At 32.4% G+C, this 15,472-nt stretch overlaps 1 protein-coding gene and 1 pseudogene across 1 annotated transcript in view; both read left to right on the forward strand.

Moving 5' to 3' along the window:
- LOC143379563 (complement factor H-like) overlaps positions 1–8,085 on the forward strand; it is a 31,348-nt gene extending 23,263 nt beyond the window's left edge. The window contains 3 exon segments of the mRNA XM_076832160.1: positions 579–755; positions 3,506–3,688; positions 7,877–8,085. Coding sequence (XP_076688275.1) covers positions 579–755; positions 3,506–3,688; positions 7,877–8,085 — 569 coding nt within the window.
- Positions 8,086–14,403: 6,318 nt separating this feature from the next.
- LOC143379445 (isopentenyl-diphosphate Delta-isomerase 1 pseudogene) lies at positions 14,404–15,166 on the forward strand (annotated as a pseudogene).
- The last annotated feature ends 306 nt before the right edge of the window (positions 15,167–15,472 follow it).

Consider the following 15,472-nt stretch of genomic DNA (forward strand, 5'->3'; position numbering starts at 1 on the left):
TTAACAATTTTTTTGCTTTTATTGGTGCATTATAGTTGTACATAACATCTTTAAACTGTGTTTTAAGAATAACAAATTATTCTTCCAACTATGTTTTTAATTCTTGACTTATTCTCTAAAGAGATGCATCTTTCAGTTTTTACTTTAGAGGCTAAAATGTTAATTAAAGAGCAAGATAATTGTATACCAAAGAGTGATGCTATATAATCTTGTTACTCTTATTTTTTGTTGAATTTTAAAATTTATGTTGCACTTATGGACTTTGCAATATTTGTTGTACTCAACTCAAGGGGAAATATTTCATTCTCAGTGGCTTTTAAGGGGATAAAATATCTATCAGTATTTTAGTGAAGGATAGCGAAGAGATTTAAAGGCATGAAAGGTTAGCTCTGACAAAAAAAATTGCTATATCTTCTTTTCCTTGTATTACATGTGAATTTATTAAAATCAGAAAAGTTCTTCATGACAAAGTATCTATTAATCTTCAATCCTATTTAAAATGTATTCAGAATCTTATTCATTGTTTAGCTACTCAAAATGAACACTAGGTGGAGATACTTTCTTTTCTTTCTATTCAGATATTTCCTGTGTGAATCCACCCAAAGTGGAAAATGCTAATATAATATCAAACCAGATGCTTAAGTATCCATCTGGTGAGAGAGTACGTTATGAATGTATCAAACCTTTTGAAATATTTGGGGAAGTAGAAGTGATGTGTCTAAATGGAACTTGGACAGAGCCACCTCAGTGCAAAGGTAGAAGATCATATTTTCTAATTTTCCTTTGCTTGAGGACATAATGTGAGTAAAATATGTTGATAAAAATAAAGTCAAGTCATTCTTAGGGATTATATTTTTTCAAATGCAAATAATATGATATTGCTAAAGATTTATTTTCTGGCAAAATGAACTAAGAAATATGGTGTATTTTTTTCAAGACACATTTAACCAGTTACAATCTGAGAAAATTCCTCATCTTAAACGTTAAGACACTCAGTACATTTTAACAACTCCAAGAGATATCTACTTTGAGAAACAGAAAATAGGTCATTGAAGACTGATCATAGAATATAAATATACATTTGGGCATCTTCGGTATATAGAGTATATTTGAAAATATGTGACTGAGGCCAGCCAGGGAATCACTATATTAAAAAAATAAGTTTGGATATTAGGTCATCAGCATTCTAATATTCAGAATTCAGGAAATGAATAGTGGAGATATTATATCATCCATTTCAATTTTTAAAAATTAATTTTTCCTAATTTATTTTCTCTCACTTTACTTTGATTCTACCTTTGGCTAATGGTGAAGTCAGTTTTATGTAAACCACAGAATTAGGTCTCCTTTTCGTATCTATCTTGCCCTACTTGCTCTTTCCTCTAGTATATTTAGATCATTTATATTTAAAATAAATATTGGGCTTTTTGTTTCTTGTTTTATTTGTTTATTTTCTCTATTTCTCATTCTTGTTTCTGATCTCTTCCATTATTTTCAGGGAACAGTTTAAAAGAATTTCATTTTGATTTATCTTCCTGGTTTTGAGTGTATCTCTATGATAGCTTATCCCACTACCTTTCTTTTTAAAAATATTGCTTTAGGAATTACAATATATACATAATATATTTGCAACTTACCACTCTACTAGTAATGGCATTTCATTTTTGATCAAAACATGAGAAGCTTGCTTCCATTTAAATCCATTTACCCTTTGGTATTTCCCGTTCATACAGTGAACATTGTTACCAAATGATATAATTTTCTTTCAAACATCAAACATAAATAAACATAAATGAACAAACTGAGGAGGAAAAAGTCTATTATATTATATATTCTTCCTTTTAGCAATTACAGGGGTGAGAAAATGATACTTAATTGCTAAAAGGAAGAATATATAATATAATAGACTTTTTCCTCCTTAGTTTGTTCATTTGTTTGATAACTCAATTATCCTTTCTTCTTTCTCCAACATTTTCTTTTCCTCTAAAGGTCTCTGAAGTCTGATTCATTGATTGATTTTTTCAATCTATTTTCACACTGGGCAATTTATGTTGTTATATCTTGAAGTGCATGGATTTATCCTTCTGTCATCCTCAAACTGTTCAGTCTGTACAGTGAGACATTTTGTTTTGTTTTTAATTTGTTATATTTATCTGTTCTAAACCCTACTGAGCTTTTAAGAAACATTGACTATCAATATCTTTATCACATCAGTATTCTCTTTTATTATCTTTTTTGTTTGTTAATGTTTCTGATCCTTAAATTGATGAGTAATTTTTAATTTTACACTTGATATTTTAGGTATTACATTTGAGACTCCCCCGTTTTATTTAAATTTCCTGTTCAGTAGTTCTCCATTACAGCCATGCTGGATTTAAATCCAGGTTTCTCATTCAGCCTCTACAGGCATACAGTATCTGTTCTGCCACCCCTATATGTGGGTGGTCTCTAGTCATCAGTGCCTTATGATGTTTTTATGATTTTTCTCTAGATTAGGTCATGTATTGTTTTAAAGATCTCTTATTAGACTAGCAAGGCCGCTCCCTATCTTGTCCATAGGTTAAAGGGATGAGACTCTGCATGAGCTTTTCCTTATTTATCTCTGCTTGATATCATTTCTGAGATTACCAACCTTCTCCAGTGCTTCATCTAGAACATCATATAACAACCTATTTGCCATTCCTTGAGTCCTGAAGTTCCTAGCCAGAGTGAATTCTCTGTACCTTCTAGAGTCTTCTTATATTGGCATTTAAAATTTATTATGTCCAAGATTATAAATAATGCTTAGCAAAAGGGGAAGGGAGGGGTGTTGGGGATAGGAAAGACAGTGGAAAGAGATGGACATCATTACCCTAAGTACATGTATGAAGACAAGAATGGTGTGACTCTACTTTGTATATAGAGATATGAAAAATTATTCTCTATATGTGTCATATGAATTGTAATGTATTCTGCTGTCATATATAACAAATCAATATTTTTAAAAAACTCCAACATACAAAACCTGGAAAAAAGGAATAGGTGACAATGATTTTTACTCATCTTGTCCAGATTAGAAAGGCAATATTTCCCTATTATTTTCTACAAATTTACTTCCTTTGAACTTTTTTCAAGGAGTTTTTATTTCTTTTGTAATATTAAAAAGGAAAATTAAAAAGAAGTCAGAAGGGACACAATAAATACTACGTAATGTCCTATATAATAAGAAACTTTCTTAGTTTGTCCTCACTATCTACCTGTTCAGCATTTATATATTGACACATTTTTTAGTATTGAATCACTATAAAGCAGACACATTTGTTGATGGTTTATATGCGTCTTCAGTGAGATGAAAAGAAGAGCTTAAAATGTAACTCTCATTTTCTATGATTAAGATTTGTGTGAGCAATCATTTGTTACCAGAAATCATGAAATCTTGATGCTATCTAGAGTGATGTTTGTGCTGGCTTTAATTTTATCCTGTATTTTGATTTGTTCTCTCATAAATGAAATGATATTTTTCCAGATTCCACAGGAAAATGTGGGCCTCCTCCACCTATTGACAATGGAGACCTCACTTCATTCCCATTACCAGTATATCCTACGGGTTCATCAGTTGAATATCAGTGCCAATCCTTATATCAACTTGAGGGTAGCAAGACAGTAATATATAGAAATGGAAAATGGTCAAACCCGCCAAAATGTTTACGTAAGTACTTCAGTAATCTCATGGGACCTGGGAAAATCAGCACCTTGAGTATGATACTTTTCTGTGTAAAATAGCAATAATTCACATATTAAAAAATAAATATTCTGTGGAATGCTTCTCTACCAAATATTCATGTGTGAGGAAATAAAGATTAATAAGTTACTTTTATTTTAAAATAATTAATAAATACAATTATATATATATATATATATTTAAATTTTTTATTAGCATATAATAGTTGCCCTTATTAATGGGAGTCAGTGTGATATTTCTATATATGCATACACTCAGCATGATCATATCCAACCTCTATTTACCCACCCTATATCCCTTCTCAACCTCTATTGGTCACTATTCTACATTCAGGTCACCCTTTTTAATATTTCAGATATGAGAGAGAATATATGGGTCTTATCTTTCTGTGTCTGGCCTATTTTGCTTAACATAATGTCCTCCAGTTCTGTCCATTTTGCTGTAAATGTCAAGAGCCAATTCTTCTTTGTAGCAGAATAATATTCCCTTGTGTAAATATACTACATTGTCTTTATCTCCTCATCTATTGATAACCACATGTTCTCATTCAATATCTTAGCTACTGTGAATAACACAGCATGGGCATGCAGATATCCCTTTGGTATGCTGATTTCTTTTCCTGTGGATATGTACCCAGAAGGAGGATAGCTGGGTCATAGAGCATATCTAATTTAAGTTTTTTGAGAAAACTTCTGCTCTCTATAATGATCCTACCAATTTAAATTCCCACCAAGAGAGTGTAAGTGTTCTTTTTCTCTCACATCGTCACAAACATTTATTAATTTTAGGGTTTATTGTTAATAATAGACCTTCTAACTGGAGCGATATGGTATCTCATTGTAGTTTTTATCTTGATTTCCCTGATGGCTAATGATATTGAGTGGGTTTTTTTTTTTCACGTATTTTTGACTGTTTGTACTTCTTTGAGATATGTCTATTCACAAATCATTTGTCCAATGTTTAATTGGATTGTTTTTAGTTTTTTTGAGGTCATTATACATTCTAGGTATTAACCCTTTGTGAGACGCATAGCTGGCAAGTCTTTTTCCTAGTCCATGGCTCGTCTCATTCTGTTGACTGTTTCTTTAGCTGTGCAGAAGGTTTTTCAATTTAATGTATCAACTTTGTCAATTTTTGCTTTTGTTTCTTGTGTTTTTGTGGTTCTATCCAGAAAATTGTTGCTTGAACCAGTTTCTTATTTCTCCATATTTTCTCCTAGTAGTTTTAGAGTTTTCAGGTTTTACATTTAAGCCTGTGTGCATTTTGAATTTAATTTTGTACATGGAAAGAGGAATCAAGATTCAATCATCTGTATGTGGATATCCATTTTTAGCATCATTTATTGAAGAGGTGGTCCTTTACCAAATGTTTTCTTTTTTCGAAACTTTTTTGGAAACTTTGTTAAGAATCAGCAGATATAGATGCATGGATATATCTATATCTATCTATAAATACACATATATATGTATACACACACATACAGAGAGAGAGAGAGAGAAGGAGTGTGTCTCTATTCTGTAACATTGGTCATTGTATCTATTCTTATGCAAATACTATGCTGTTTTGGTTGCTATGGTACTGTAGTATGTCTTGAAATAAGTTATTGTGATGCTTACAGCCTTTGTGTATTTATTTTTTTCTCAAGATTTCATTAGCTCTTCAGGGTCTTTCGTGCTTCCATATGAATTTTAGAATTTTCTTCTCTAGTTCTGTGAGAAATATCTTTAATATTTTAATGGGAATGGCTTTGAATCTGTAAATTGCTTAAGGTGTTATTGCTGAAGGAATATATGCTTAAGGTATTATTACCAGCACTAATTCTTCCGATCCATGAGCATGGAAAGTTTCTTATTTATTTTGTATCTTCTTCAATTTCCTTAATCAGTGTGTGGTAGATGTCTTTTGTTCTTTGCTGTTTTGTTTGCTGTTGTAAAGATTAGTGAATGAGATTGTTTTTATTATTTGGTTCTCAGCACATTGATTTTTGTATATTGATTTGTATCTTGATACCTTAATGACTTTATCCATTCTAATAGTCTTTTGGTGGAATCTTTGGGGTTTTTTTTATATATATATTTAAACATATCAGGTGCAGACACAAATAATTTGACTTCTCTCCTTTCAATTTGTATGCCCTTTGTTTCTCTTATTTCGTTATTCTGACTAAAATTTCTGGTACTTTACTGAATAAGAACAGGGAGAATAGATACCCTTGTTCCTGATATTAGAGGAAATGTTTTCAACTTTTCTCATTTCCAGTATATTTCCTATGGCTATGTCTTGTATGGTCTTTATGATGCTGAGGTATGATCTTCCCAAACCTTATTTACTCAGGACTTTTATTAGGAAGTGATATTGAAATTATTCAAATGCATTTTCTATATCTATTAATCACATGATTTTTATCCTTTATTCTGTTAATGGGATGTATTATGTTTATTGATCTGAATATGTTGAACCATCCTTGCATCTCTGGGATGGAACCAATTTGATTATGATAAATAGTTTTTATGATTCTCTGTTGAATCACATTCAGATTTACTCATATTTTATTGAGAAATTTTACATCTATGTCCATCAGGTTATTAGTCTACAGTTTCTTTTATCTTGTGTTTTTGTTGCTATGGTTCCAGGGTAATGCTAGCCTCAAGGAATGGGCTGGGAATGATTCTCTCTCTTTCAAATCTTCACAACAAATTTAAAAGAAATTGAATTAGTTCTTCTTTAAAGATTTCAAAAAATTAATCAGTAAAGGCATCTAGTCATGGGCTTTCCTCAACATTTTATTACTGATTCAATCTCATTACTCATTATTGATCTCTTCTGGTTTATATGTTTTCATGGTTTAGTTTTGGCAGAATCTATGTGTCTAAAAATTTATAAATTCCTTCTAGGTTCTCTAATTTGTTGGCATACGTTTTCTCATAATAATCCCTAATGACTCTTTGTATTTCTGAGGTATTGGTTGTAATGTCTTTTTTTTCCATCTCTTTATTTTGTTTGAGTCATCTCTTTTTCTTGGTTAGTCTTATTAAAGGTATGTTCATTGTTCTTACCTTTTACGATAACCAACTTTTTGTTTCTGAAAGAACGAACAAGGCTTGTCGTCAGAGAAAATGCCCGTTTATTGAGGAACAGCTCTGCATATTTATAGAGCCCCGGGGGTGGTTTGACAATTATGACAGTTTAAAGGTTGAAGGGTTTGACAGTTGGCATGGGGTGCTTTCTGATTGGTGGGTAAGGATCATGTGAGCCAGCAGGCTAGTCTGATTGGTGGGTAAGGATCATGTGAGCCTGTAGGGCTAGTCTAATTTGTGGGTAAGGATCATGTGAGCCAGGAGGGCTAAGTCTGATTGGTGGGTAAGGATCATGTGAGCCAGCACGGCTCACCATTGTAGGCTCTTCTCAGGGGATAGGGAAGTTAGTCTTTTGAGCCGGGGCGACTCCCAACAGTTTCATTAGTCTTTTGTACTGCTTATGTATGTGACACCCTCTCTATCTTATACACTATATAACTGAAAATTTGTAGCATTTGACCAATATTTCTTTTCTTTCTTTTTTTGGTGAGGCTGAAGATGGAACACAGGGCTTGTGCATGTAAGGCAAGAACTCTACCAACAGAGCTATATCCCTAGGCTTTTGACCAATATTTTAATTAAAGAAAAACCAGCCAGTCATGATAGTGCACTCTTGTAATCCCAGAAACATGGGATCCTGAGGCAGGATGATCACTATTTTAAGGCAAGTCTCAATAATTTAATGAGACCTTGTCTAACAATAATAATAAAAGAAAGGAATGTGGATGTAGTTCAGGGATAAAGTGCCCCTGGTTTCAATCTCCAGTCCAAAAAAGAAAAACAAGATCAGCCATGATACCATAATGGTTTTACACTCTAAAATGCCAAGCTCTTAATATGATAAATGATCTTAAGAACTGGTAATAAAATATAATTATCACAAATTAACCACCTAATTCTTACATCATTTACTACTTTAACTTTATTTTAATCTATCTGGTATTCACACAGAATTTGTTCAGGAAGAGTTTTCAGGAAGAATTTCTGAAATATTAAAAACATTCTACTTGAAAACTCCAAAGTCTTGGTAAAAGACTCATATCTAACTTAATATATTATACTCATTTATTTCTTTCAGATGCATGTGTAATGTCAGAAGAAATCATGGAAAGATATCACATAACCTTAAGATGGAAAGAACATCAAAAGCTTTATTCTTCATCAGGGGACACAGTTGAATTTGTGTGTAAATATGGATATTCTCCATTAACGCGAAATCAATCATTTCGTACAAGGTGTATTGATGGTCACCTGGAATATCCCGCTTGTATTAAGAGATACTCTTAATTTCATAATCTAGTTTTCAATTTTATTTTAAAGTATTGTTTAACTCATTTTTATTCATAAATTAGAATTTGTGTTGATACCTGCTGATGTGTTTAGAATCTGAGAGGATAGAGCCGCACATCTTAAAAGCACTGCATTCAAATTTGGCAAACCAAAGTACCATGCATCCTATTCATAAAACATCTATGCAAGAAATTAGATGCAATTACTTCCATGCTTGTCTGTATCCCGCATTCTCCAAACTGAAAGTTTTCTACATAACTTTTGGGGCTCTCTGAGACTCTGTTTCACAGTGCATGAAAAGATAGACTCTCCATCTTCAAAATTATAAAATTCAGTAAGATCTAAAAACCAAACTAAGTCATGACTTATTTTAGTAAAAACTATAATCAATTACTAAGTATTACTTATCCATAAGCAAATGTAAAAAGATGACATGTGAGCTTCTAAAATATATGAATCTAGTACATTTAACAATGTAAACAAATCATAAAGAGGAATAGAAATTTAATTGGATATATAACTATAAAACTATCATAACTGTTACTATATAACTATGGAAAAATGATTGGCAGAAAATGCAATAAAATCTGTAAAAACTATATTTATACTTAGAGTTAAGAGGATTGACTTGTTTAATTCCTTTAAAAAGACAGTCTCTAAATTATGAGACAGTCTCTAAATTTTTGATTTTTTTACTTTACAATAGTATGAAAGTGATATATATTCAGTAGAAATTGTACTTTAATCTTTTTTCTGCAACTAGAAACACATGGTAGACTACTTTTATGGTATTGGGTAACAGTAGTTAACCGCATCCAATTGGCATTGTGATTAACAAAGTAAGCAATCACTATACTACAGAGTACTGTTCTGCTAAGCTATGATATATGATAGGTTGGTATATTAAATGCATGTTCGACTTAAAATAATTTTAATTTATCGTGAGTTAATCAGGATGTAACACCATTCTAAATTGAGTATCAACATTTATTATATTGTACAATTTTTCAACCTTTAATATACTCAGTTTTGAACTTTAAGAATAAGTTGTTTTAAGACAATAATGCCTAAAAAGCTAGGTGATAATGTGGAGAAATATAAAGGCCTTATTGGTAATGATCTCAAGGTCAAATAATGCTTTAATGAGTTTTTGTTGCAAGAATTTTTTTTCTGTTTTTAAAATTTCAGTAACAAGATTTTGAAGTGTAATTTTGTCTTTACATTTTAGACAGCACTATTTAGTTAAAATCACTTTGGCTAGAAACATTTTTGATTTTTAAAAAGCTATAATCTTAGGATGAAAATAGAGATAAAAATATACAAAACTTAAAGGTGATAAATTATTTACCTCTTATTGCATAAAATCATAAGGCTTAAATTAAATGCTTTCCTCTTGTTTGAGATCCTGATTTAGATAAATTGAGTTGAGACAGATTTTCAATTTCAATGAAATTGGTTACAATAAGCAAGTAATCCTTGTGTTTAATATTAACACCTGAATATACTTAACTCAGTTCCATTGTGCCACTATAACAAATATAATTTGTTCAGTGTGGCTTATTTTTAAAAGACATATCTTTCATACAGTTCTTGAGGTGTCCAAGATCAAGGCACCAGCTAACTTGGTGTCACAGGAGGGCTTATTCTCTGTTTTGCAAATGGCGTCTTTTCACTAGATGAAACTAACTAGGTGGAAGTGGCAAGGAAGTGCTCTAGCCTTTCCTTGTAAGGGCACTATTTCTACTCTTGAGGATGGAACCCTATTCACCTAAAAAGACTTCATCTTCTAATATGCTCACTGTGGTCACTAGGAATGAAACAGTGACATTTAGGGGGACACAAACATTCAGGACATAGAAGAGAATAGGGAAGGAAAAAGACAGTCCATGCCACAGAACCAAAAGGCAGTAGTGGTGTTTACAATTCTATTTCACAGAGGAATTCAGCCAAACATTGTAAGACAGAGATAAAAGAAGTTCATTTTATATATACACACACACATTCTTTCCAACATGGGAGAACCTAAATATAAAAAAGCAAATGTTAATAGATCTTGAGGGAGAATTAGATTGCAAAATAATAATAATAGTTGGGTGCTTCCATACTCCATCTTTAATACAATAGATAGGTCATCCAGACATAAAATCAATAAGAAAACCTAGTAGTTGAGCTGTATGTTACACCAAATAGACCTAACAGATATCCATAGAATATTCTACACAATAGCAGAATATACATTATTCTTAGGGCATACACAACATTCTCCAAGATAGGTCATATGTTATGCCACAAAACAAATTTCAAATATTTAAGAATGCTGAAATTATATCAAGTATCTTTGCCAAATAAAAGCACGAAACTATAAATCAATAACAGGGAATGTTGATATATTCACAAATATATAGAAATATATGAATGACATCCTCCTGACCTTCTAATAGTTCAATGACAAAATTGAAAGAAAAATTAAATGACACTTACAGACAAACATCAAAACACAGCATACTAAAACATATAAGGTGCGGAAAAGGAATTTTGTAAGAGAAATAAGTATATAACTATAAATGCCTACATGATTTAGATCTCAAATAAATAATAAAGCTTCAAACTTTATACCTCAAAAAACTAGAAAATGAAGAAGTAACTAAATTAAAGATATTAAGAGGGAGGAAATAAAGATACACAAAAAAAACAATATTAAGAAGATACTCAGAAAATACTATTAAGCATCAACAAACCTAAAAGTTGATTTTTTAACCAATAAACAAAATTGATAAAAGTTTAGCTAGACAAATATGGAAGTAAATAAATTTCAAGATGAAGAAGAAACATTACAGCTAATAGCACAAAAATACAAAATGTACTACAAATTCTCGTATGAACGATAATACCCGCAATTTGGATGACCTAGAAGAAATGAATCTTTGTAGAAAGTTGCAACCTACCAGGACTGAATCACAAATGCAAAATCCCAACAGACTGGTAATGAGCAAGGAGTTTGAATTAGTTATTAAAAATTCTTTTATGAAAGAAAAGCCCTGGATCTGATAACTTTATGCCCAGGACCTGGATGAACCCAACTCCCTTGTATAACTATAAAGCTTTTAAAAAAATAATAACATGCATCCTTTTCATGTCCTTCCCCAAAAAACTGATGAGTAGTAAGCACTTCCAAATTCATTTACGAGGCCAGCATTATCTTGACAAAAAAGCCACACAAGTATACTATGAGAAAATTATAACCCAATACACCAGATGAATATCCCTGGTGAATAGAAATCCAAAACTCCTCAATATAAGATGAATTCAACAGCACACTTAAGGGATCATAAGACTCGCTCATCTGTGATTTATTTCTGGGACTCAGAGATGGTTCAATAAATACCAGTCATTAAATATTACCCATTACATTAACAGAATAAACTTTTTAAATCATTATTATTCAATAGATGGGAAAAAAGCAACATCATTTGATAATAAAAACACTCAAAAAATTTGGCATAGAAGGAGTTATTCCAAGACAATAAAGGCCATATACAAGTTGAATAATCCTAATCCAAAAATCCAAAATCTGAAGTGCTAATACTTCTGAAACTTTCTAGATAATAATGCCCAAATTGGAAAATTCCACATCATGATTCTTTGCCTCATGCACAAAATTATTTGGAGTGTGCATATAACTATTTTTGGAAAATATTTATGTAGTGAATATGAAAACCAAATGAGTTTTGTGTTTAGGCTCAGGTCCCACCCCAGTGTACCATTATGTATATATAAGTACTTCAAAACAACAACAAAAATGTGGTCCCAAGCATTTGTAATTAGGGATATTCAACTTACATTAGCGGTCTACAATTGGTATCATACTAAATGGTTACAAGTTAAATACTTTACCTCTAAGATCAGGACTAAGGCAAGAATATCTACTGTCTTAGTCCACTTTCATTTGCTATCATAGAATACCTACGATTGGGTAACCCTAGCATCCTCTGCTTGCCCCCAAATTCATGTCTTTCTCACACACAAAATAACAATTCTTTTCATCCCAATAGTTTCAAAGTTTTCACTTCCTTCAGCATCAACTCAAAGTTCCAAGTCCAAAGTCATTTAAATTGAATAAGGGTGAGACTCAAAGCCTAAATCATTCTAAGGCAAATTTTCTATAGCTGTGAACCTATGAAACTAAAACAATTCATCTCCTTCCAAAATACAATGGGAAAACTGATATAGGATAGACATTTACTTTCCAAAAAATGGAGAAATAGGCAAGAAGAGAGGAGTAACAGGCATCAAGTTCAGTCCTCAAGCTACAAAGTAATTTAATTCCATGTCTTGCTGATTGGAATCAGCAAGGAGATTGGAATCCCCAAGGAGTTCAACTTGATAGTCCTGTGGTTTTGTTGAGCTTAGCCCACGCTTCAGCCCTGTTGCACTGATGTGGTCTACAGTTCTGGGGTTTTGGGCAACAGTCCCTATCCCAAACTTGCCTCTATACTACCATAATGAGAACTGTCTGTGATAGCGCTGCTCCCATGATTTCATTAGTCACTGCCCTAGCATGTATTCTGTGTGGTTTCTAGCTCTGACCCCACACTTCTGCTTAGCATTGTCCTAGTGGGAGCTCAATGTGCTGGTTCTGTCCCATTAAAAGTCTCTGCCTGAGCCACTGGGTATGACCTTGAAATCTAGGAGGAGACTGCCAAACTTGCATAGCTCTTTGCAGACCTTCAGAATAAATTACTTTCATGTGAATGCTGCCAAAGTTTATGGCATGTACCCTCTGAAGGAGTGTGTCTAGCCATAACTTGAACTTTAACAGGGTATCCCCTTCTAGTAGTTGTCCTTGGCAAGATCACTCACTTTCTTTTCAAATCCTTTAATACCTTCTCCCTGAAAATCAAAGGGAGATCAGTAGAATAGAGAAAAAGAATCAGGGGGAGGAAAGAGGGAAAGGCGAAGGGAGATACTGGGAAAATATTCTCTAAATTATATTGATATGTTATGTACATGTATAAGTAAGTAACAATGAATCCCACTACTGTGTACAACTATAATGCACCAATAAAAAATATGGGGGGAATTCCCCTCCCTTTTACTCAGTATTTTAAATTATAAGGAAAGGCCTCCCCTGCAGAGTCTAAATTCTGCAAGGCCTCACTTGAATAGCTAGGATGTCAAGCATTTCTTTGATTCCCAGAACTCAGGGGGCCTTTGTAACATTCTTCTTGTCAGCTTGCTTTGGGGGGTCAAAATCTATTGTGATAAGACAAATACACACTCTGAGGAAGACCCTGCCCAGCCTCCAGGCTTAATTCATCCTATCCTCTCCTTAAAAACCCTTTACTCCCTGAGCCTGAGAAAAATCAGAAGTTGAAAGAATTGTATGTGATTCAGCAAAAGCAGTATCAACAGGCAAGTCCATAGCAATAGGTGCCTACATCAGAAGGAGAAAGCTTTCAAACACCTCAGGAAACTAGAAAAGCAAGAAGAAGAAAAAACCTTTAAGCCTCATATTATTAGGAGAACAATAACAAAGATCAGAGCGGAAAAAAATACAGAAACAAAAATAAATACAAAATATCAATGAAACAAAGAGTTGGAGGTTTTTCCTTTTTTGAAAAGATAAACAAATTTTGAAATAATTTTAGTTAGTCTTATCAAGAATAAAAGAGACATAAACAAATGAAGACTGAAGAAATGAGGCATGACAAATGATATCACAGAGATTAAAATACTCAGTCATTAAGGAGTGTTATGATCTTATTCATAGAGATAACAATAAATGTTGGTGAATATGTTATCTTTAAAAGTGTTTCTATGGTTCTATGGTGAATAAGTGTAAGCTAATTTTGAATAGTTATCTATCAAAAGGAAGAACAATTCTTCGTTGCAGCTTTTAGGAATCATTTTTTGGAAGACAAACATTCCTATGACTAAGTTGTGATTTTATACAAAATGATCAGCAATATGAAAAAACAGTACAGCTAATTCAACAATAGAAGAAATAAATTTTCAATTTTCAATGCTCTTCAATATGCATTAGAAGAAAATAACTTCAGAAGATAGTATTGAACATATATTTAAAGCTTAGTTAAAATCTATTTTTCTGAAGTGTACTGACCTGAATTTGGGAAGCATTCATAAGCTTAATAAAAATTAAACACAAATATTAAATTATGTGCTCAGTAAATATGAGGTTCCTCATAGCTTTGATCTTTTAGTAATAAAAGTACACTAATGATTTCCTTTAAGAACAAAGAAGTGCAAGATCATCTAAGAGATCAGGAACTGGTGAAAATTATTTCTGTAAGCATCTCAGGCCTGAGTGTTTTAGGACAGATCAGACAGTTTGTAACAATGCCTGAAATAAACACCAATCATCTAGATGAGAAACAAGTCCAACTCCTTGCAGAGATGTGTATTCTTATTGATGAAAATGACAATACAATTGGGGCTGACACCAAGAAGAATTGCCACTTGAATGAAAACATTGACAAAGGATTATTACATCGTGCTTTTAGTTTCTTCTTATTTAACACTGAAAATAAGCTTCTGATACAGCAGAGATCAGATGCTAAAATTACCTTTCCAGGTTGTTTTACCAATACTTGTTGTAGTCATCCATTAAGTAATCCAGGGGAGCTGGAAGAAAATGGTGCCATCGGTGTAAGGCGAGCAGCACAGAGGCGTTTGAAAGCTGAATTAGGAATTCCTTTGGAAGAGGTTCCTCCAGAAGAAATGAATTATCTAACACGAATTCACTACAAGGCACAATCTGATGGTATCTGGGGTGAACATGAAATTGATTATATTTTGTTTATGAAGAAGAATGTAACTTTGAATCCAGATCCCAATGAAATTAAAAGCTATTTTTATGTGTCCAAGGAAGAACTAAAAGAACTTATGAAAAAAGCAGCCAGTGGTGAAATTAAGGTTACTCCATGGTTTCAAATTATTGTGGACACATTTCTCTTTAAATGGTAGGATAACCTGAATCATTTGAATCAGTTTGTTGACCATGAGAAAATACATAGACTGTGAATGTGTAAATGAATGATTATTGAAAATTTTCCTTATCTAGTAAACTTAGAATGGTTTTATTGTTTTAAAATTGGATTCCCCATTAGGACAAGTTTCATGATATTTGGATACATTACAACCAGAGTTTGTGTGGGGGAAAAAATTCAGTTGGCATATAATTTTGTTACACACCCCATCTACATGCACTGTTATTTGTAAAAAACATTTATGAGAGAATTGTAAAATGAGAGAGCAAATAAAACGTGACCTGACCAAATACACGGTTATGACAAATTGAAGAAATAGTAAAGTTCTTCATTTTTTTTTATATTTTGAAAAATATTTTCAGAATACTCTGCTTGCT

Source organism: Callospermophilus lateralis, chromosome 13 (genome assembly GCF_048772815.1).
Source record: "Callospermophilus lateralis isolate mCalLat2 chromosome 13, mCalLat2.hap1, whole genome shotgun sequence".
NCBI lineage: Eukaryota > Metazoa > Chordata > Mammalia > Rodentia > Sciuridae > Callospermophilus > Callospermophilus lateralis.